This window comes from Anser brachyrhynchus, assembly GCF_964034855.1.
Source record: "Anser brachyrhynchus genome assembly, chromosome: 2".
Taxonomy (NCBI): domain Eukaryota; kingdom Metazoa; phylum Chordata; class Aves; order Anseriformes; family Anatidae; genus Anser; species Anser brachyrhynchus.
This window is the reverse complement of record NC_137695.1, coordinates 92488497-92511294: the sequence shown is the minus strand read 5'-3', so window position 1 is coordinate 92511294 and position 22798 is coordinate 92488497. Positions and strand designations below refer to the sequence as shown.

General features: G+C 41.3%; 1 protein-coding gene across 8 annotated transcripts in view; it reads left to right on the top strand.

Moving 5' to 3' along the window:
• Positions 1-10833, top strand: part of MOCOS (molybdenum cofactor sulfurase) — an 884654-nt gene extending 873821 nt beyond the window's left edge. For all 8 annotated transcript variants that reach the window (XM_080583044.1, XM_080583048.1, XM_080583047.1 and 5 more), the window contains one exon: positions 7230-10833. In XM_080583044.1, the coding sequence (XP_080439170.1) occupies positions 7230-7376 (147 nt within the window). In that variant the 3' untranslated portion in view covers positions 7377-10833. The remainder of the gene's footprint in view (positions 1-7229) is intronic.
• Positions 10834-22798: the final 11965 nt, after the last annotated feature.

Here is a 22798-nt window from a genome sequence, read left to right as displayed (position 1 = left end):
GACATGAATATAGACAAAGCTGAGAGTAATTGATTAGGAAAGTGACTGGGGAATAGGTTTGAAACACAGGCGTTGCTTTGAGTCTTTCTGCTTGCTCAGGTTGCATTACTTCTTGGAACTGAGAGTACTCAGACGATGGCTAGACAGATTGGCATCCCAAAAGCTTCACAAATCTCCTCAGAAGTATTTATTTAGCTGAAAATCCTTACTCTGAATTCACTCTTTACCGTTAAGCTTCTCTTGTAAAAGTTCGTCGGCCACTCTGGGCTCAGAAGCCTCGCCAATAACAGCCAAACACCAGAGACTGGGCACGGCACGGAGGCAGAGCAATAACAAACAGGTTGCAAATTGTTCACCCAAACAATGCACAACCAAGTTACAAATAATGCCCTCTTTGTTTAAAAAAAAAAAATAAATCAATTTGTCTCAGTGACTCATTAAGCAAACAAAGAGCTCCATTTCCAATGAGTGTTATCCTGGGGGAATAGCCCCGCCGGCTGGCTCCATCTCGGAGCCAGCTGCCTGGTGCAGGGAGGGAGGCGAGCAGGCAGGGGCTGGCTGCCCAGGCACGGCTTCCTGCTGACCTGAGATGACTTGGGGTTGCACAGCAGGCTCTGGCATCCAGATTGCTGCAGTACGTGTGGGGTTGTGAGAGGAGCTCCTGGCCATGGCGGGTAGCCTGAGGACAAGAGCCTTCTCCAGGTAATGGTGAGCCACGGCTGGGACATCTGGGGCACTGCCGAGCATATCCTGGGTAGGGGTGCTGCCCTGTTTCCACGTGGGGCATGGAGGGCTCTCTCTACCCACAATCCTCATGTATTTTGCTGGATTATGACTTAAAGCCTCTGCAGAGGGACAGCAATCTGTATTTGGGGACCTTCTCAGGTGGCAAGAACACCTTCCCTGGGACACAGCTTCTCAGGAGAGGCAAAGCATCTCCTGCACACTTCTCACAGCAAAATTAAAATGAGCTTCTCTTTGGTTTTGATTAACCCTGGCAATGCAAAGGCTTTCTTGATGCGAACACTCCTAGGACCACGTGACTCATTCCTACAGAATTAAGGCAGAGAGAGCCATCCTGCCTCTTGGGAGCCTGGCGTCAGATAAAAGGAGCAGGGCAAGGCAAGGCGCTGCAGAGCACAGTGTTTCTATTCACAGCAGGGGAGTGCTCTGCCTCCCTCAGCTGTGCAAAGATACTCATGCTGCAAAGAACAGGGCCTTCAGCTTTTTTATTTTTCCCAGCCTTCAGCCAAAGATTACTCTCAGCGTTGCTGGCAGAAGGAGGCTTGTGAGCATGCCCTGCTCTGCCTAAGGCCAAGTCTTCTGGTAAGCTTGACAGCCAAAAGAGATAATTTGAACTGATAGCTTGCCTGAGTTGGTCTGTGAAGACCTCTCAGCCCATCCCTCCTGCAAGTCATCTGTGGGGTGAGGGTCACTAGCTGCTTATCAGTGAGTAGCACCTGAGGACTTTGGCATCTTCCTTGTGCTCAGCAGACCTGGCAGAGGACACTCAACCAAACCTTTCATAGGGAGGAGAGGGAAGCAACACTGAGTTCATGTGGCTGTGCTAAATTGCAGAGCTAATCCTTTGGTGACTCATGTCTGTAGCATGTGCTTTTCTGTTGAGGAGTCATATAATAGACAGCACTTTATTATTTTTATCAAATACAGATTCAGTGAAGGAATCTAGCTGTGTTTGTTCCCAGATGTCAGTAACACAATTTGAAGTACAACAAATGCAGCAAATACGATTTAAGCTAATTTCTCAGTACAAGGGGAACTGATATTTTTGAAAGGCCATTGTTGTTGCTCAATTTGCAAAACGTTAAAGACACCGCACATGTGAATGGCCAGCAAATCCTGCATGCCACATGTCAATATTTAACGTTTTGTTTTGTTTTTTTTCCAAGAATACCAACCCAGAAAAATATATTGTACTCTGTCAAGCCGGTAGCCCTAACTAAAGCACTGCCAATGAACTTCAATAATGACCTAAATAAAGTAAGGCTTGTAAGAGGTGGTTCAATATTTATTTCTGAAATCATATTTTTCTCCATTCGTCTGAGAACCTGGTGCTCCAAGCTGAAAGACTGAGGCTTTGAATACATGGATTACTACTGAAAGTCAGAACCAGCTACTGTAATTAGCCACACAAGCAATTTGCATGTTTCCCTATAAATGTACGGAAGGGTGATGAAGCCCAGCCAGCTACTTCTTATGAAACCTTTTTTCACATTGTTTGAAATAAAATGCAAACACCTCTACAAAGCGAACTTCAGTTCTACTGCCACAAGTTCTGAAAAAATACTCATTAAGAATTCCTTCTGTAATTTTTGACTGAAAAGGAAAAAATGAGCTCTCCTTCTGTGACAGAGCTCTCTGTGTTACTGCAGGAAGACTACGAAAGACTAGATAACTACATTAAGCAAATAGCATAAAAATAGCCACATGCTGTTCCACATGCGTCACCACCTGATGCAAAAGGCACATGGACAGAAAGGAGAGAACACTGAATTCTTGCCCATCTTCTGGGCTTTGCAGATGCAGTTTAACGCTAACAATAGCGGAAGCCCTGTGGTGGATTTGCAGCAGTGCTATGAGCTGGGACTTGCTGTCAAGGTAGCAAGGGGAATTGCATTAGCAGCCTGCCCCAGCGGCCTGTAGGTATGGAATGTATGGGTAGCGGTACATCAAGGGAAATCCATTGTGTTTGCACATGCCCTTCTACACTAAAAAGGTTGTGGGTTTTTTTTCCTGTGGGCTGTTGATCCTCTTTTATGTCTCTCATCGTGCCTGGGAGAGCTCCCTTTCCTGTGGAATTAGACGCCACGCCTTTGGACTGCTTACTGAAACGTTAGCAGGGATAGCAAATGACTTCTCTTATCTGATGCATCATTATCATCATTTTCATAGTAATGCAGGGCTTTGCACTGTGCACTGCTTTTCATTCAAAGATCTGGAACACTTGCAAACACTGACTGGTGTAATTAATAAACCCCTGAAATAATATGGTTCTCTTTTCTTGTTCGTGGCTGAAGTGGGAAATGCATTTATTTAAGGTAGAGAGCAAAGGAAAATCAGTTCTTAATAAAACACACCGCTGTCCAGTCATTTTCAACAAAAAATGTTTGGTGGTTTTTTGACATCAAGTTAAAACTTTTCTTTCTTTCCAATGTGAAAAATTAACATATCAAAAGCAAGTGCTTCCACTGTTCTATTTTCATAGAATCACAGAATCATTAAGGTCGGAAAAGACCCTCAAGATCTCCTGGTCCAACCATCCCCCTGCCACCAATGTCACCCACTAAACCATGTCCCTAAGCACCAGGTCCAACCTTTCCTTAAACACCCCCAGGGAGGGTGACTCCACCACCTCCCTGGGCAACCCATTCCAATGCCTGACTGCTCTCTCTCTGAGAAGAAATGTCTCCTCATTTCCAACCTGAACCTCCCCTGGCACAACTTGAGGCCATTCCCTCTAGTTCTATCACTAGTTACCTGTGAGAAGAGGCCGACCCCCAGCTCCCCACAATCTCCCTTCAAGTAGTTAATAGAGCGCTTAACTGATTTATTTTGTAAGGCTTTACTGAAAAGTTTTGGTGCAATCAGAGCTAATAAAACATCCTTGCATTAAAAAAAATAATAATAAAAATAATTCAGATTTAATAATTTCATCTTCCAAACCTTTGCATGGGAGGGAGGTTATGTTATATGAATAAAGTGAGCAGGTGAATTTATCTGTTGATAGAAAGCAGCTGAGAGCTACATCCAGGGGCAAAATCCAGAGCTCCTCTATCCAACGCTCAGTGTTAGCGTGCAGTATTCTTTGTGTGCTTGTTACACATTCTAGCAGGGCACTTTCCCTACCAAGTGCTAGTTTGAATTAACCAACTGTTTAGGAGCAGTATCTTAAAGGCCGCTCATCTCAGCCTTTGTCAGATGTAGCACCTCCCATTTCTGTCTAACAAAAGGAGATAGGGTACCCAGGATATTTCTGTCAGTAAATATCCAAGAAGTGCATATTGTTGTTGATCCAGTAAAAGTATTTGAAACAACATGCAAGGATGACAGCATTTTATAGCTCCTCGTTTCAGTGAGTGTGATGACTATCGTGTGATTCCCACTTGGCAAGAGTACATTTTATCCGTTTATCCCAGCAGTGAACATTGTAGTTTTACTGATCAAGAAGCTTTACATGAAGTTTGAGAGTTATATGAAGAGTCCCTACTGCCACCTGTGTCACAATCCAGCCCTTTGCTCTGTTCTGGGTGTGCTCTGGAGAGTTTATATGCCAAATAAAATGCCCTTGAAGTTTGGAAAGGGTAGCAACAGCAGAAAGAGATTATGCAGTTCATTGTAATGACTCTGCAGGCTGTAATCTCTGTGTCTGAAAGCCTCATTTTTCAACACTGAAATGTGAGAAGGGACAATTTGCCACATTTTCTATTTCTTTTGAAACAGAGATAGAATGACAGGATGCACAGCTTTTGTGGTTGTTTGGTAGTATTTTTGTTGAGTCAATATTTGTAATTACTAGAAAAGCAAGGAAATTTACTTAAAAGATACTAAATTCATTTCTGGTAATCACAAGCAAAATTCTGGTCATTCAGAAGAGCAAGATGTCAGCAATGAAAGTGATTTTACAGGAAAACACTCATCCAAGCAGGCATTAATACTGAAATATGTATACCATCAGTATAATATCACCTTGAAAACTCCTCAGGCATCATCCAGGCTCAGAACTCAAAAAAATATTGAGACCTAGATGCCCAGTCAGAGTAGAGGAATAACAATGCATTAAAATAGTATTAAGAACTCCTGCAAATAAGATATACTCACACACGCCTTTTCTGAAATAATCATGGAGGGTTTAAAGTGCTTTAAGAAAAAAAAATGTGGCTGGATGATTCAAAGCAATAGAAATAAGGTAAATTAAGTTACCCACACTGAACAATCTGCCTAGATTTATATTAGTCTTTTTAAAGTGCGTCAAGTTGTCAATACAGTGAATATATGTTAAAAATTCTCACGTATCAAATTAGTTGACTAACACAGATGAGTTATAAAATGCCTTCCTATGTGAAGTACAGGGTAGCGTGGACTAATATTCATTTTATAATACTTGTTTTATGATTGCCTGATTTTTTTAAACAAATTATGGCAACTGTCATTTTTACATTAGGGTGCAGGAATTAAATGCAGGATATTAAGTTCAAGGCTGAAAAAGACATTATTTATGCCAGTGGAGAAACCACAGCTTGTCAACAAATAAGAGAAAAACAAGAACAGGGTATTAATATTATGTACTCTAATATTTTAAATGAAGCAGTTACTGACTTACCATTTTGCCATTACGGTTTACCCAACACAGTCACTGTGCTAGCGGATTGGGATCCTGCTGCACTGTGGTCACTGCTCTGCATTTCATACTCAAACACTCACCAGAAGGATCTACCCTACTACATCCACTGGTGTTGGCACCATTGTGGTCACTGGTACCCAAAAAGTATCATAAGTAGGATAAGCCTGATCAGGTCCATTTAGGTGGAATGCCTGTGAGATGAAGAAATAACAGAAATAACCAAAAAGATTTACTTGGGAGCTATTTTTCTTTGTAATGTTTAGGATTACAAAAGAAGCAGAAAGACCCCAATTTGGAGCCATACTGGGGCAATGGTCGGATAGATCTCTGCTTTACAGCATCACAGTTGCTTGAGAGTAGGTCTCGGCCTTAAATCTCACTAATTCTTTGAAGACTAAAAGCTGTTTCATGTTACCTCGTTACTGTATTTTTATGTAATTATATAGTGCAGGAATTTGAGTAAACATCCTGCATTTAAATCTATCAAACATGCTCCCTTAAATTCAACCAACACATTTGGTTATTTTTAATTTATTGCAATTCCTTTAGTATATTTTTCTAAACCTGCTGTAAATGTAATTCTCTCCGTTTCAGGATCATTGATCTGAACAACGGCAAAAAATGTCATCAGGAAATGGAGAAGGAGCGCAGAGTTTTATTTAAAAAATGTGTTTGTTCAGACATACCAAATGAATTACATTTGCTTATTTATTTATATTACACTTTTGAATGACTGTTCATTTGTAGCCTACCAAAATCAAATACTTTTTATTGAAACCTGTAAAAAATTGACAAGAAAATTAATGTTGGCTTTCCAAGTCCTTCGGTTTGAAGAGCAAAGACATTCTGAAGTCTACAATTATCAATTTAACATTTAATTTAATTAATTAATTAATTAATTTGATCTTCAGTATTTGTTTCTTTCTTTCTTATGTATTTTTTTTAGCTGTTTTCTAATTGCTTGGAAAATATTATCCTAAGGTTGCAAATCTGTTTCTTGATGCACATTTCTATGTTCTCCACAGGTGGAAAATAAAACCACAGAAGCACACCAGTCTTTAATGTGACATTTCCACATCACACCCAGCTGTTCATAGCTGTAACTGTAAAGTCTAATGTCCTTAAAATTAATACCATACATAGGAGTGCAGACACTCAGACCAGATTTTCAGTGCCTGTGAGCATTTACATAGTAGGTGAAGTGGTTATCCTCCTTTTTGTTTCTTTATTATCCAGTAATACAAGGACACGTCTAAATATTTGTAATATTTACCTAGTGTGGCTTCACAGCTAATGACAGATAACAAGCGTTAATCGTAATCAAACAAACTTTCTGAATATTTTCTGTAAAATATACTAAAATATTAATAAAAACATATGAAGGGAAATTCACCAAGGCTAGACAGAACAAAGTTCTGTTAAGAAAGCAAACAATTCATGGTAGAAGACCCAAGACTTTTCCTCGCTGTTTGAACATACATGCATTCTGGTGCTGCCTAGCCTTTATGTGTGAAAATGTATTAACTGTATTTGTCAAGAAGCCAGAAGAGTCATTAAATGACAAGACTGTGAGCGAGTGTAAATTACATATATGATACTATGGAACTCATGATGAAATACTGCGTTATTTATCCACTTACTTAAGGTATTCTTCTTAAATAGCATGGGGTTAGCTCTTGTTTACCAGTCTATTATAGTTAATTAGTTAAAATATTCTTAATTACATTGAGATCACACATACATCCTTATTCTTAAAGCAAAATTGTTTTTCTAAGCATATCTGGGTTGTGAGATCCTCCATAGATCTGATTACTTTACCATGAGTCGCATCTCAATGAATATTTTGTTGTTTGTTTTTTTTTTTCAGACAAACTTTGGTGTATACCTGATGAACCAGCCCTTGTGTTCATCCTTTCCAGATATGTTATCTGTTGGGTCTCAAGTACTTCCAGTGTTGAAGGAGAATACAGAAATTCAACGCCCAACATCCAGTGAAGAAAAATGTTCAGGATAGAAGATGAGACTTACATGCAACTCTAGGGAGAAGTCAGTAGCCAGTTATTCAAAAAAAAAAAAATCTTCCGCTCATTTGCTTCTGCTTTGAGTTTTTTAATTTTCTGTTTGCAGTAAACGTTATCAGATGGCAGTACCCGTGATAATTACACCTCACCTACATGTTTTTGCTTGCGATTAAATTACAGCAGCCATAACTCTTATTTTGTTCAATTGCTTCAGGATGCAACAGGTTTGATCAAGTTTTACTAGTGGATGACTCCCAAAACAAGCCCAATGTTGCTGTCAGAAACCCACATCTCAATGAAGGAAAGTAAACATAGCAATGAACTACTTCCTTATGCTGCTTTGTTAAAACCACATTTGGGAGAGAGGACACAGGACGTGCTTTAGAAACAACGTAGGTGGGAAGGGGATAGTGGAAGAGTGACAAGAGAGTAGCAGTCCTTTCAGCTTTTCAAAAGTGAAACTGCAGGTGACGTACAGACAGTCTGAAGCACAGAAGAAGAGTGAGTTGGCATTGGAAAATGTGTGTCATCCTCTTGGGAAAAGGTGTCTGAGGATGCCAAAAAGGCGCAAAGATCAATGAAGATTCAGTATGCCTTTACAAAAAGACATTCCTATGAAGCAATTTCATCCATTTATTCTCAATGTCTTTTTCTCATTCCCACTTGCCACTTTTCCATCTGATCCATTTTATGTGACGACTTCCCACACGTTTCCGTATGTATTTGAGACTGTTGACATATTATTTCTAATTAGAGATTTCTCAACTAATCCGGTCGTAATTTCTATACCAACTTTGCTTATGCTTAGCAATCTCAAATGGCCAAGATGTTGAAACATCCACTTGAGGGAATTCTTGAAAGTCAAGAATACTTCTCCATCCTGAAAAGGTCAAAGCATTCTTTTTTCTTACTCATTGTGGTAGTTCCTGAGCATTTGATAATGTCCTTCTTGGAAGGCTTTTAAGTTCTTGACTGCCATAAACGACTCATGCTTTCTGATTGTCTGAAACCTAGGACTTAACTGATACATGAATTCTTGCAAAAATAAGTAAATAAATAAAGCCACACATTGAGAGAGAGAGAGAGGGAGGGAGAGAGGGAAAAAGAAAGAAACAGAAAGCTTGGGAAGTCACTATAAAACAAGATTGAATGTACTGTAGCCAGGTGTTTTATGACTGCCAACATGTGTTCAACCAGCCACAAGGCAATTTCATACTTCCAGGAAGTCCTCCTGGAAAAGGAAATTCTCCTAGACTGGCTGCTTTATTGCCAGTTGGGAAGGGAAATTTTGACCCCATTAAAAGCACTGTCTGAACTCTCATCTAGCATGATTTAGGCCTTCCTTGGAGTAGTTTTGGCTCAAACTGTGTGAAAGGGCTTCTGGCTGAATCAATGCTTGAGTTGTTTGAGTGCAGCCTTCGAGGGGAGCAGGCAGCTTTGTGAAAGAGTTGGTCAAACAGTCCTTCTGAAAAGGGAGTGATTACCCCAGAGCAGCATTCGGTGGGAAAAGGGAAGTGCATCACCCGGTGTGTGAATCAGAATTCAGTAGATAGGTAGTCTTTTCTTTCCTTTCTCTTTTTTGTTCTTTTGAAGAACTGGTTTTACTCACTTCAACTGGAACAGACTGTTATTAGTCTCTCAGCAGAGCTTTGTAATGGAAATAAGGAGAGACACTATCTGTTTCTTACAACCTGCCATAAAATACGTGGATAGAGAGAGGTGTTTTATATGTATGTAAACTGAGGATCAGGTTTTTGAGGATTTTGTGAGTTGTATCTTCCACTTCAGAGCACAAGCAATGCTCCTTGATGTCTGCTTTGAAAGCCAGCGGTTTTCTCTGTCTAATAGTCAATTATCTGATGTTGTAATGAGCAGGCTTTTTGGAACCTTGAAAAGCAGTTTCCTGGTTTTTAAATCTCTTTTGCTGTTTCACTCTTTGCCTTTCTGTTATGCAGAACATTGCTTTGTTGGATAGAAAGCCAGCACAGCGCTGGCAAATTTAATATGAAGAGACCTGCTGTATGCTGACCTTCAGGTGATCTCTGGCGCTTTACTCTGTCCTCTTCACCTCACCAGTATGTCATTTGTTTAAAATGGCACAGAAGTTAGAAGAGGAAATTGAAAGCAAACCTCAGCAAGCTCTGTTTTACTTGTTATTGGATTTACTGCCAAATAAGTCACTTTGGTACACAGTAGCTTGACAAATACTGTTTGTAAATAGCCTTAATGCAATGTATGATAACTAAGGATGAGAGGATTTGAACTTTAAAAATGTCATGCTTGGTCATTCTGACCTATTATTTACAGGCAATTACACTTTCTCTCTCCTGTGGCCTAGTAATATTGCATCAAGAATAATTTTGTCATTTTACAGGGGGGAAAAACAGTTTCTCTGATGTATGAACATGCTCATTAGTATATTCTGTGCATTTCCCACAAGGAACATCTTTGCGCTGTAGCAATAGGAAATGTCACAATGCTTCAGACTGATGTAAGAGACACAAGGAATCTTTCATCTCAACAAGGAATAATATTTCCCTTATAGTAAGTGGAGTGTCACCAGCAGTATTGAGATGTCTTCCCATCAATGAAGACAGATTCTTCTCAATGACAATACTTTGTGGAAAGTCTTGAAGCAGGAGGATTCATGCTTAAACATCATGCACTGTAAGTTTTGTAGAAAGAACATCCTTCCCATAATGTGATAAAAAATTCAAAGAATGGAGAAACCGAGCATAATACAAAATGAGGTATGGCATGAGAGAAAAGGACATTAAAAACTTCAAAACACTATGTATATTACGTAGAAAGATTAAGTGCTTTATAAAGGGGTCACTTCTCAATGTTCTGAGTATATAGAAAAAATACAATTTCATATGAATGCAGACTCTTTCATCTAAGTACTCTCATTGCTGCAAAATTAAATCTTTGGACTAATTACAGATATATATTTACTTTCTATGGATAAAAAATGTATTTAATACAACATTTCCAGAGTGCTGTGTGTAGAAAGTCCTCTACATATTTGAAAACTAAGTCTATATTTCCTTACGATAAATTATTCAGACACATTCTATTTTCCATGGGACTTAACTCCTTCTCAAATCTCAAGGCAAAAATTATGATTATTACAAGCTCCAATAATAGCCAAGAGGCTGGAATCACAGAACATAAATCAGCATTTTTAGGAGAAGCCTCTGAACTGTGTTCACTGATATGACTAAGATAATTCAGACACATTGTGTTTATACATTTTCAATGGCATCTTTCAAAATGTGGTCAAAAATTTTGGTCATTGTTCTGTCAAAATCATGTACAAATCAAAAGGAAAGACTGCATAATAACTTGATTGTTGTTCACAAATTATGGAAATTATGCTATGCATTTCTTCTTCAGTCTGTTTTTTAACTTTCTTGGAAATGAGGTCAATAAAATACATATTGTACTCGACATGTCTAGTGGTGGTGTTTGCATTCCTGAACTTTGAGCTCGGGAGATGCTAAGTTCTGCTTCGAGGCATTGCCGGGCTCACTGGGCGAACTTGTGGCTGACTGGCAGGATGTCTCATCGCTGCTGGGATTCACAGGTGAGGTGTTCCTCCAGCTATCATGCTGACAGCCTCTGCCGAGTCAGCATGCCAATCAGTTGCATACTCGGTTCAAGCCCTGCACAAAATGCAGTAATAATCACTGGTTTCCTGTAAAATATTTCCAGGGGCACTCCTGTTGGAGCCACCTCTGCTATCCGGAGGTTAGAGGTCGGAGCCCCTCACCAAGGGTGCTGGAGAAGAGCAGGTTCAGCTCCTTTGCCTGGAGGGACCCAGAACCACCTTTTCCCCCTGCATAAACCACAGGCAGTAGGCGAGACTGGGGACTTAACAGGGCTGGGTGTGTGTGGGAATCACAGGGAAGGCCTGTCACTCCCTTCTCACCAGGTTTGCGCGGAAATGATCTGTGATTCACCGGGCCAGAGAGAGAGGGACACGGACACAATGAGACAGGATCCAAGCGTGACTCTGAACTACCCATTCACGCTCTTTTGGACTCACTGAAGATGGGAGGGGAAGAATGACTGTAACCCAGCAGGTAGGTGGCTCCGATGGAGTTGAAAGATGTGCGTATGTCCCCGTCCCTGTGATTACACAGCTGTCATGAGGCAGCTACTCAGACAAAACATAGACACGGCCCCTGCAGATGGGAGGAGAAGGCAGGGCACTCCTCCTCTCCCCTGGACGCATGAGCCAGTGGGCTACAGAGGCTTCTGTCCTTCCTTCCTCAGGCTGTCAGCACTTCAGAGCAACGTGGAACTAAAACAAGACCAGATGGGAACACCCCGAATGGGTTTTGGAATAGGCAACCACAACAAATGTGAGCTGAGGCCTCTCAGACAGAAACAGGAAACAAACCCACGTTTCTGACTGCCTGCTAGGTGTACCAGCCTGGAGGCCAGAGCGAAAAGAAGAGAAAAAATATGGGAGGGAAAGAAAAGCAGCATCCCCTGAAGTCAAATTTTAAAAGGAAGTAGTAATACGCATCTCTCCTTCACAGAGTTTGTAATTTTTTTTTATGAAAGAAAGGACTTAGGTACCCTCAGGCCTACAAATCGGATTCAGAGGACTCAGAATCATCAACAGAGAGGTACCTCTTAAGCAAGGTGCCATTTAAGATGCCTCTGTTCCCTCCCTTTCATGTCAACTCAGTCGAATGGCTACTGTGGGTCCCTCTTGGTGGAAAAGAAAATAGGCAGGTGCCCTGCGCTAGGGCGTGACTCACTCAGGGCTGCAGAGAGAGATCTTAGGGAGGTTTCACGTGAGGCATCCATCCATGAGCATCACTGCCATGTGCAGAGACACACTGGGAACCTCTGTAATAATCACAGCAATACATGTCACAGAGCTAGTTAGTCATTTATCTGCTCTGCTATTAAGTCTTCCTGGAAGGATGGTAATCAGGAGCTGTGCTCGTAGAGAACAGATCACGGCAAGAGCAGGATGGGGAAAGTGAACAAATGAAAAAAAGAAAAAAAAATGCATGTGGTGGCATTTCTGACCAAGAATTGTTCAAGGGTTTCTCAAATACCCACCAAGTCTGACGCAATATAAGAAACAAGGGAAGTTTGATTTAGAAGACACAAAAGAAGTGTCTGGTGCAGTGCTGCTGTTATTTTGTCACTGATGTGCTCCTTTTGCTGTTTGCTAGCTAATGAATAGACAGATGAAAGTACTGGCGAAGGTTGTTGGTGTGATCTGAGTACAGCCGCCTCATGGCAAATTTGAAATTATGCTGAAAATGGAGAGCCCCTTGCACACGCACAGCCTGTAATTAGGTGCATTTCTATGTTAATCCCAGTTTCTGGTGTGAGCCAATCTATTCCAGATCTGCAACCAAAGATTGTCAGCACAGTGAAAATCTGGATGTCAACATCAGCTTATCCCAGATGACCAGCATATTCCATCTTTAAGCCCGTCTCATGCTTTCTGCTGCTTCTCAGAGGTAAGTGTCTCATCTGGATTCAAGTACCCTGGCTGGAATTTATAATGCAGAGATGGCTTCTTGGTCCAGGAGTGAGATCAGCTTTCAGTTTCTGAAAGGCCTGTGTTTTTCCATGAGGATGTGTTTGAAATGCCAGGCATGATCTAATGTCAAATCTGTTGTTTTCTGGTACTTACAAGGGGTGGATCAGATAAAGTTGTTGAAAGTTCACAAGTTACTATTTCTCAAACCAAACCAAATCTAGAAGATGATAGAAGGCCCTACACTGCTGGACCCTGCTCATTTCCACAAATGAAAGAGTCTCGGAGGTATCCATCATTGTTTTCATGGGTGTAATTTCCTGTGGGTTGTGTATTAGATATTTGTAATTTCACTGATTTAGCCAAATGCTATGGACTGTGGCTTATCCTCAGAGCCTTTGTATTTAGTGCCATATTAAATAAGTTTATTTTAGTGAACTCTTCAATAATGAAATGAAATTGAATTTTTCTTGCATCAAGTGTTTGCCTTTATTCTGTTTTAAGGAACCAGAATGCACAGTTTGTGTATTTGACTTGATAGCCAAAGCTCACTGTAATGATTTAATGCACTTGAAAAGAAAAAGCTCTCATCTGTGTTGGTTTATTTGTCAGTCAGTACTTGTAAGAAGCTGTGATGTTCCTCAGTAATTCACCACGGCTCTCTAGGAAATTAGAAAAAAGAGCTAAGCTACAGGAGTGGAGCATGGATTGCGAACACTCATGTTCTGGAAGAGTTTACGCTGCTCATCTATCTATTTTCAAGCACAAGAAGCAGAACAGTCTAAACCATTTTATTTTTAGTCTTGGAAAGTCACCTCTGAAAAAAAGCACGCATGTTTTTCCAAGGGAGCACAGGATGTGGCAGCCCATGTCTTGTATCGGACCCACGGTTGGGACTCTAGCTAGGCAAAAAGGGTGACATCCGTGCAGGCAGAAGGAGTCCTCAGACATGTAAAACTGCAGAATAAAGTTCTGTAATGCAGCTTTATACCCTCTCTTTTTCATCAAACACCATGGAGCAGCTTACAGCAGATAGCTGGCTGAAACCTGAGCATCTCCAGGGAGACCGCAGGACCAGGGGCCTGTGCCCCTCTCCAGACACTGTCTGACCCACTGTGCCCCACTCAAAATGTGTACCAGGAACACAGTCTGAAAACAGCCACTGCCAGCTCCTGCCGTAGCACCTGGGTTGTATGTCATGGCCAGAGACAATTAGAGCAATTAAAAGCCAGTAGACATTGCTAATTTAGCTTGCTAAGCTCAGAAGGTTTCTAGTTAGCTAGTTGTTCATGGTTTTATGTTAGGGAAGTACTTTGTCAAGTTAACATGCTATTTTATGTCTTGTAGTGGTGTAATGGATCCATTTGGTATTCATTCAGTCTCACATGCCTTTCACACTGCCACAGCGTGGTAATTTGGAACTATTTACGGGCAAAGTGAGGAATATGTCGAGGAAGAGAGAAGCTGACATTTCATTGAGTGGGTAACCTGAAACAATTGGTTGCATCAGTCAGGCAAGACTGAGGGTTGTGTGCATCAGCAGCTTGCCTGAAACATTATGAAAAATGCAAGTGGATTCCTACTAGGCCTTTGTTGCAAAGTGTAAAAACAATACAGGCGAGCAACCATGTATTTAAGAAGTGATGTATCATATAAATGAGATCATCAGGTATTACAATTAGCATATTTATCTGCACTTATATTACAGAAATATTATTCAAATAAGAGCAGTTGGACTGGGAGGGTCATTCTATAGCCTGTTGTATTTCTTCTATTTTATTCTTGTTATCAGCCCCAAAATACTGATAGTCAAAATATTTTCTTAAATTATAATTCCTACTTTGTAAGAGGAATTTTGCTTTGAAAAGGCCACAACAATACACAGCTTTCTGAGTTTAAAGACTACAAGTTAGCCTTACAGTGGTGTTACACAATCAATCAGTTGGAAAAATGGCTGTGACATTAGTCAAACAGAAGAAAATCAAGAGTGATTCAGCGGTTAGAGGGGGATGTATAGAGTCAGTCACTATGTTATCTGTGAAGAGGAATGCATGCTGGAAGGCAATTCCCTTAGTGCACACACACATGCATGTATCTCTCAGAAACTGCCCATATTAGGAAATTTTCCTATGTTTGTATGGCTATTTTCTGAGGTCTCTGATGATGAGTTTCATGTCACAAGGAGCAGGTAGAGATAGAAAAGCAAAGCGGCATCAGACAGCAAGTGCTGGAACACAGTAAAATAATGGATATTTTTTTTTTCTGCCCCCAACATTCTCTGTAGGTAAAAACCATCAAAATTGGGTTTAGAAAGAATATCAAAAATACAAGTGAATAATAAAACTATATAAGTATGGTACAATGCATTAATATAAACAAAAACAACTTCTAGGTTTATGAAGCTTCTTATCATAGTTCATCCTACCAATTCTTGGTATTGCAGCCCACTAACTACTGGACCCTGGATAAAGGTCACTGAAATCATGTTAGTTATTGTCAGCTAATTCTTGAAAATTTACTCATAGCGGCCTGCAGCTTCCTCATGAGGGGAGCAGAGGGGCAGGCGCTGAGCTCTGCTCACTGGGGACAACAACAGGACCCGAGGGAACGGCATGGAGCTGGGACAGGGAAAGGTCAGGCTGGGAATCATTCTAGGATTCTGTGGATATGGACGTGGTGATAAAGCTACTGACCAAAGCAGTTACACAACAAACTAAAGTTTAAAATCATAGGCCTTAAAATCATTTCTGGATACAAGATTGGGACAGAGAGATCTTATGAAGTGAAACACTTTTTCTCGGAAAAAAAAGAAAACTTCTGGCTCTTAATCTTGCAATGAAAAGCTGAAAAGCTTTTCAGCTGTAGCAAGAGTTGCTGGTTCAGAAATATCATGATTTTTGACCTCTTGATGTTGGCGTTATTTTGATATATACTCAGCCTTTCTTAACCTGGATTTTCCAGTGGAAGTAATAACTGGGGCTGTCAGAAAGAGGATATGTGATCATGAATGGCAGAGAAGATGAATCCTCTTAAAAATCTGTCAGTAGAACAAGAGATTGTGACTCTCTGGTGCCCTTAGGGCAATAGGAGCCATGAGCCCAGGAATCCATCTGGAAATGCAGCTACAAAGTCATGAATGAACTCAGGTAATGGGGAGATGCTGCCTTAATAAGTGAGGTCTCCCCTCCAACTTCCAGCTATTTCTCATTTATCTCTGAAAATAAAGCTGCATGAACACAAGTCTTGCCATACTACATTGATGGGGACTTCACTGAGATTCCCTTTACATTACAAATTGTTTTTTCAGCTAATGAGCCCCAAAATACATTGTAATACAATACCAAATTGGTAAGATTAAAAAATTAGTATGATGGTATTTATGTGAATTCATTCGTATGAAGCTGTTTTCAGAGCTACTAATGTTGAACAACTTCTAATTAATCTCCTGGTTATTGAATTTCCAGTGTCATAGGCTATTTGAAGGGACTTCTGAAGCTTACCTAGTTCAACATACTGCTCCAAGCCTCGGGGCTAGATCAGGTTGCTCAGGGCTGTGTGCAGTCAAGTTTTGAGTATCTCCAGCAACCTCACTAGGCAACCTCTTCCTGTGCTTTTCCTCCCTCCTGGTAAAGAAATTTTTCCTAGATCCTCTCAGAAATTTGACTTCTGACAGTTGCCTCTTATTTCGCTTTTGCACCCTGGAGAAGACTGGTTCAGTCTTCATCCCCCATGTAGAGGCAATCATGTCCCTTGCCTTAGCTTTCTCTTCTCCAGGCTGAAGAAACCTGGTTCCCTCAGTCCCTCCTCCTGTGCTGTGAGCTACAATCCCCAAACCTTTCTTTCCAATGAAAAGTATGATGAGTGATTTCAAATATCCTTTGCTGAATGCAGGATAATTTAAACCAGACAACCCAAAAATCACCAGCTGACCAACAGCACTGAGTCATGTTCTCCGTATGTTTTTGTGGTGAATTTGTGATAAAGACCAGTTCATGCAGGTGCCATTTCCCTGGCAAGTGGGGTCAAAATGTTATATTATTGTAAGAATGGATTTAGAGACCAGGCTGTAATACCTCCACTTCTGCTCCTCAAATACTCTGAAGTTAGTTTTAAATGAAATGTTACACTGATTTCAGGGTAGGAACCTATTACCACTGACTCACTGGTTGATTCCCCTTTTGACTCAATCTAGGCAGATTTTTTTTCTGTTCTTTGTTTGTTGTTACTATGTTGTTGATGTTGTTTCTAATACATTCTTCACAAAACGAATCTGGTTGAAGTCTTGGGCCTAATGAAGTCAGCAGTACAATTAAACTCCTCTCTGCTGGGTAAACTCCAGTCTCTTCCAGACGGTTGAGGTAATTGTGTTTGCTTCCCTTAGTATGGTCTAAATGGATCTTCAGAATATACAGAAAGCTTCTGTGTCACTGAAGCATCTTGATTTCTGTATGCCTAGTTTGGGATATTTAACAAATTTGATTTTTCAGAAGCGTGAGCTGAACGGTCAATAAGATCTGGGTTCATTAAACAGTACAACCAAATAACCACACAGCCCATGTACTTCTGAAAGTTTAGGCAAAGGTGTGCCGTTTCCTAATTTAATAAATTAGCTGCATCCAAAAGCAGTTAATCACCTTTTTCATTGCCAGCAGGCAAAAGGAAGTTGACAGCTGTTGACAGCTGTATCTTTGTGCTTTTCTCTTTAACATATACAATGCAAAAAGTGTGAATCAGGCAGAATAGGTCAATGAGATTTTCAGGCAATTGTGGGAATGAAATAATGGCTGAACAGTTGAGCAACCTCATTTTTCTTTTTCTTGCACCTGGCATATTTGTTTGTCACAGTGCAACCTGTGAATGAAAACCATAATCACATGGGAGCAGAAAATGCTCCCTCAGTAACCTTCTGAAATCCCCTCGCTCAGGTGATAAATAACCTTCATGGATTTCAAGGTGATGAAGAATCAGAATCCATAAGATGGTTTACTTGAGAAGAGCTAAAAATCTTTGTCTGCTGAGACTGCACAGCCAGAAATCATTTCCACAGGTTTGGGATTTTTGGTGTTGGTTTGTTTTTTTGTTGTTGTTTTGTTCTGAGTTGTGAGATATTACAAGAGATAGGTTAATGCTGCTGGCACAGCAGCTGAGGTTGGTGAATTTGAAAATATGAGTAATTATCCTTTCAGTCAAGGGTTTTACAACTTTTAGAAGATGTTAACTAGTCAGTCAACATTTCTGGCTTTTATGGGTTCTTCTTCCTTTGGATGCAATATCCTTATATGCATATTAGCTAGTTGAACTACAGAGCTGCATAATCTGGGCTCCTCCAGCAGACACCTTGGAAGACTCCTAAGAATTCAGTATTTGTGGTGAAAGACAACTGATCTTGATGGTGAATGTGAGGCCAGTACATCAGAGAAAGATAGCAAAACGGAGGGAGGGAAGTCCTTGAGAGGCTATTGAGTCAGTTGCTGAGCCCTAGAGCAGACCAGGTATATCTGCATAACTCCTGACAAGTGCTCATCCAACCTGACAAAAAAGGATCCCTAATGTATTACAGAGACTTTTAAGCTTTTTTAATCTGACATTTATTTTCATTTATTTCCTGGATGAGCCAGGCCCAGGGTCTGGCCAGTCAGGAGGCTGTGGGGGCAGCTGAGGCCTGCTGATGGGCCTGAACCCACAGAGAACTGTTAAGAGACAGACCTCTGTGTGTGACAGCCACCGTCATTTTCCACCTGGGCAAAGAGAGCAGCAGGACCTGCTTTGATTTAAGGACCCAAATGGTCACTTCTGCACAAGCATGGATATTGAGGCCACAGTCAGTCAGCTTCAGGGCTTTTCCCTGTGTTTTTGTGTCTGCCAAGCAGCTGCTGTGCTCTGGGGTGGGCCAAGGGCTCAGGTAATTGCTCCTTTCTTGCTTTTTTCAGTAAGTAGCTGAAAATGGGAACTTTTGTCTTCCTTGGGCTGACACGGCCATGCACTCAAGCTGCTGCAGACTGCCGGAACCACTCTGTGCCCAGAGGCTTGTGCGCATGTAGGCTAACTGCGAAGGGCAGCTCTTGATGAAGAGGTTTTGCCAGCCCGGCCAACTAGACCTTATAATCACACCGAGCTGTCAGAGATCTGAGAGATTTCTATTGCCTTGCTCCCTGTACTTGTTATTTCTCATCCTTGTTTTGCTCATCCTTTAGCAGCAGAGCTTCAGCTGTTCTTAAAATTTCCAAGGTGGCATATAAAAAGGAAAATTCATGTCTAACTGATGTTTACCACCACTGGTCGTTGCTTTTGCAAGAGATAATGTCACCAGAAGAGGATCAATTAGAAGCATTTCTCTTTCTTTCATCATAAATCTCATTAAAGCAGGAAATAGTATGAAACTTGAAAGAAAGATAAACGAGTCTCATTAGGAGGAGTGAGGTATGATTAAACAATAGGGTACAGCAGGGTGGGTAACAGATCAGGCCAGTGCTGAACTGGGGACAACTCATCTAATTGTCACCAGCCTCCCAGCCCAAAGGAGGGGTAATTCAGAAGTTAAACATAGGTCGCGAGGTATGGCAAGGCAATGGTAAAAATTAGGCTTTGGAGCATTGACCACACTGGTCCCCAGAAGTGAACTCAGAAGAACCCCTGAACTGACGAGCTTGTAATTAGCCTGACAGATGACAGCTCACAGTTGGTGTGTTTGCCTCCAGTGTAAGCTGCCTGCATCTTGTTAAGTTCCACAGAGACATGACCCCTCTGATATCAGGGTGCCCATCAAAAGGCAGAAGCACAGTGAAGAATTTTCTATTTTTAATTTCCACAAATGACAAAAGTCCTTTTGATTTCAAAAGAAGCAGGACAGAGCTATTTGTTTAATTATACTAAGTCCTGCTCACTGAAATGAAATGGAAATTAATGTGAAGCTCTGTTTACAGTTTTACCCTGCTGTGCCTGAAGCTGGAAAGAGATACTTTCCATACAGTGAAACAAGATCAGTACTCGTTCTTCTCATAATCTCTTCAAAGCATCTGCACTCGAGGCAGAAGCTAAGGTCTGAAATTGAGGCATTTTAACAAAGTGTCAACAACCTTGTGCCTAGCACCACGCCAAGACAAAAAATTGCACCACCGTGCTGTGTCCTGCTGCTTACCTAATGCACTCTGATGCAAGAGAAAGTATCTGGGAGTTTCTCTGCACGTTTGACAAGGGTGAGTGGCACAGCAGCCTCGACTGGATTGCATACAGCTAGGGCAGCTTTCTTCTACCTGAAGGCCGGGAGACCCAATTTTCCATGGCCTTGCAGCACATCCACACGTCCACCACCACCATGTTTCTTCTGCTCTGTCCCATATGCACTGCTGCAGGAAAGCAAAGCCATCGGCTTTACTGTCTGTGTCACTCCCTCCACAGGTATGTGTCCTTACCAGGGACGGCACAGTGCATGTGAAATTTTACCAGAGCACAGCTGTACCATCTTGCCCCTGCTATATCAGCTGCATTTTTCAGGCAGCTCCAGTGCTTGTGGCCTGGATCCCTTTCTGTTTCTATGCTCCAGGTTGAAGCAATCACCTCGTAATCCACCATTTTATCTGCAGCTCTTGTTTACTGGCCTCTGCCCTTTCCACCGATGTGCAGAGTTTTGTCAGAGTCTTCTGTGCTGATACCTGCTGTTCAGCCTACCTGCAGCTCATCTTGGAGGTGAGTGGGATGCTAGGGCTGGTAAGAGAAGGCAGCCAGGACCATGGGAAGTGTGCTGGGCTGTGCAGCTGAGCACATCACAGCCCCATTCTCCACTGAGTAATCTGCTTCAGAGGGTTGGTTACTCAGAGCTGAGGTCTTGGGAGTTAAGAGCTTGCCTAAGATCTATAAACTCCATGTGGTCTAGGACTTGTTCCATATCTGTCTCTGAAGGCTGTTTATATGTTTTCTTTTTTTGTTTTCTTTACTCTGCTGTTTGTGATAAAAACCATACACAAGTGACAGGGCTTAATTATCTTCATTGATCCACAAGTGGATGAGGCAGGGTATCCTTATCCTTTGGCCTTTTCCATGATCTAAGGACTGTCCTTCATGTGGAGAAAGAATAGGGAATAGGGAATTCCCTATTCTCCTGGAATAGGGAGAGGTTGAAGCAAACAAGGGAACTGAGCCCCAAACTTTCATGTCCTGGGTCAGCATTTGGAATGGCAAGCTCTGGAAAAGAGGAGCTGCTAGTGTTGCTTGTATAAGAAACATATGCAGGGCTCCATGGGATAACTTAGGCTGGAAGAGACCTCTACAGGGGGCATCTCCTCCATCCTCCAGATACCACCTCACCTAAAGGACAGGCAGAGGTCACCCCACTGCTGCCCATTCTTGTCATTGCACAGAAAGCAGTAGGACCTGGACCTTGTGGTGGAATATATGCAGGGGCAAGATGGAGATGGGTCCTTTTGCAGGATAGGAAAAGAGGAAAAGGTTGAATGGTAAAAAGAGCAAACTGAAATCAGGTCTCCCAATCAGCTTGTTTAAACCTCTTCAGTTGACCAGTTACAATCAGTACCAAAATGTGTTCCTTGCTTTAGTTGGCCTGCTCATGTTCACATGACTAACTGCAAGAACAGATTAAGTAGAAAGAAAAGTGGATTTCTGTACGGTTCCTCTAGATGGCAAACTTTATCTGTTCTATTTATCTTTTCAAAAGCAAATATATTCAGCACTGGAAAAAAAAACATCCTATGTTACCGGGACCATTCAGTCATTTCTGGAATATCAGTTCCTAGAGTCCTAAGCAAATTGCTGTAGGGAAAAGAAAATGTGAATCATATATCAAGCCACTGAGAAATATGTTTATTGGTGGAGTATGTTGGAAAGTAAAAGAATGAAACTTCGTTTGTTAGGCGATATATTTTGCAAACCTCCTTACCGCTCCCGATGATGAAGATGTTGTCCACTTTACTGCCAGAGGGATTTTGCTGTGGTAAATACGAGGGAAGTCTCTCTTTCTGCCCCAGCCTTTCTAGGTATTTATGCTGATCACTGCTTTCACTGTGCTTATACCAGTAAGGAACAAATGTTAGGAATCTGAAATAGAATGAGAAAATCAATAACATTGCCCTGAGAGCCAATCCTGATCTAACTCCTGTGTAATTAGTGATGACTCCAGTGGACCTCCTGGCATAAAATTACTGTAAGATGTCTTTAGATGCACTCAATATTTGCATTTTAGATAAGAACAAAATAGATATCCGCTATTTTGAGGCCTATGCTGTCTTTTGAATTTCTATAAAGTAACTGTGATGGTAGTGTTGGGACATACATAGAATTGTATTACCAACTTCATGGTATTAAATGATTTACTGGGAAGCAAGACAGCAAAGAATCAAACTCATATCTCTGTCTGGAAATCAGAGCACATCCTCAGGCCTATGCTTCATGCAACAGAAGGGAAACTTTAAAAACTCTCTTGGTAATTGCAAAAACTCAATTCTAGCTATATATCATCATTGTAGTGGGGGTTTTATATGACAGTAGTTGCCATTCTGCACTTTCTGTGGACAAATTAAATGACGTCTGCGAAGACTGACGTTTGTGTCCAGTCCTCTGATGTTTGCATCTATTCTGCGTGGTCCTTGCTGAGACTCCAGCTGTTTTCCTTCATTTACATGAAACAGTTTGTGAACTCCTCCATGGAGAGATCACCTCATTCATTTCCCGGCTGTACACAGCATTTTGCCCAGGTGTGATGAAGGGAATTCTTGATCCATTCTCTTGGGAGATTCTTGTATGACCCTGTTGTGGTTTAACCCCTGGCAGGTAGCTAAACACCACAGAGCTGTTCCTTCACTCTCCCCAGTGGGATGGGGGAGAGAACCAGAAAAAGGTAAAATTCATGAGTTGAGATAAAGACAGTTTAACAGGACAGAAAAAGAAGGG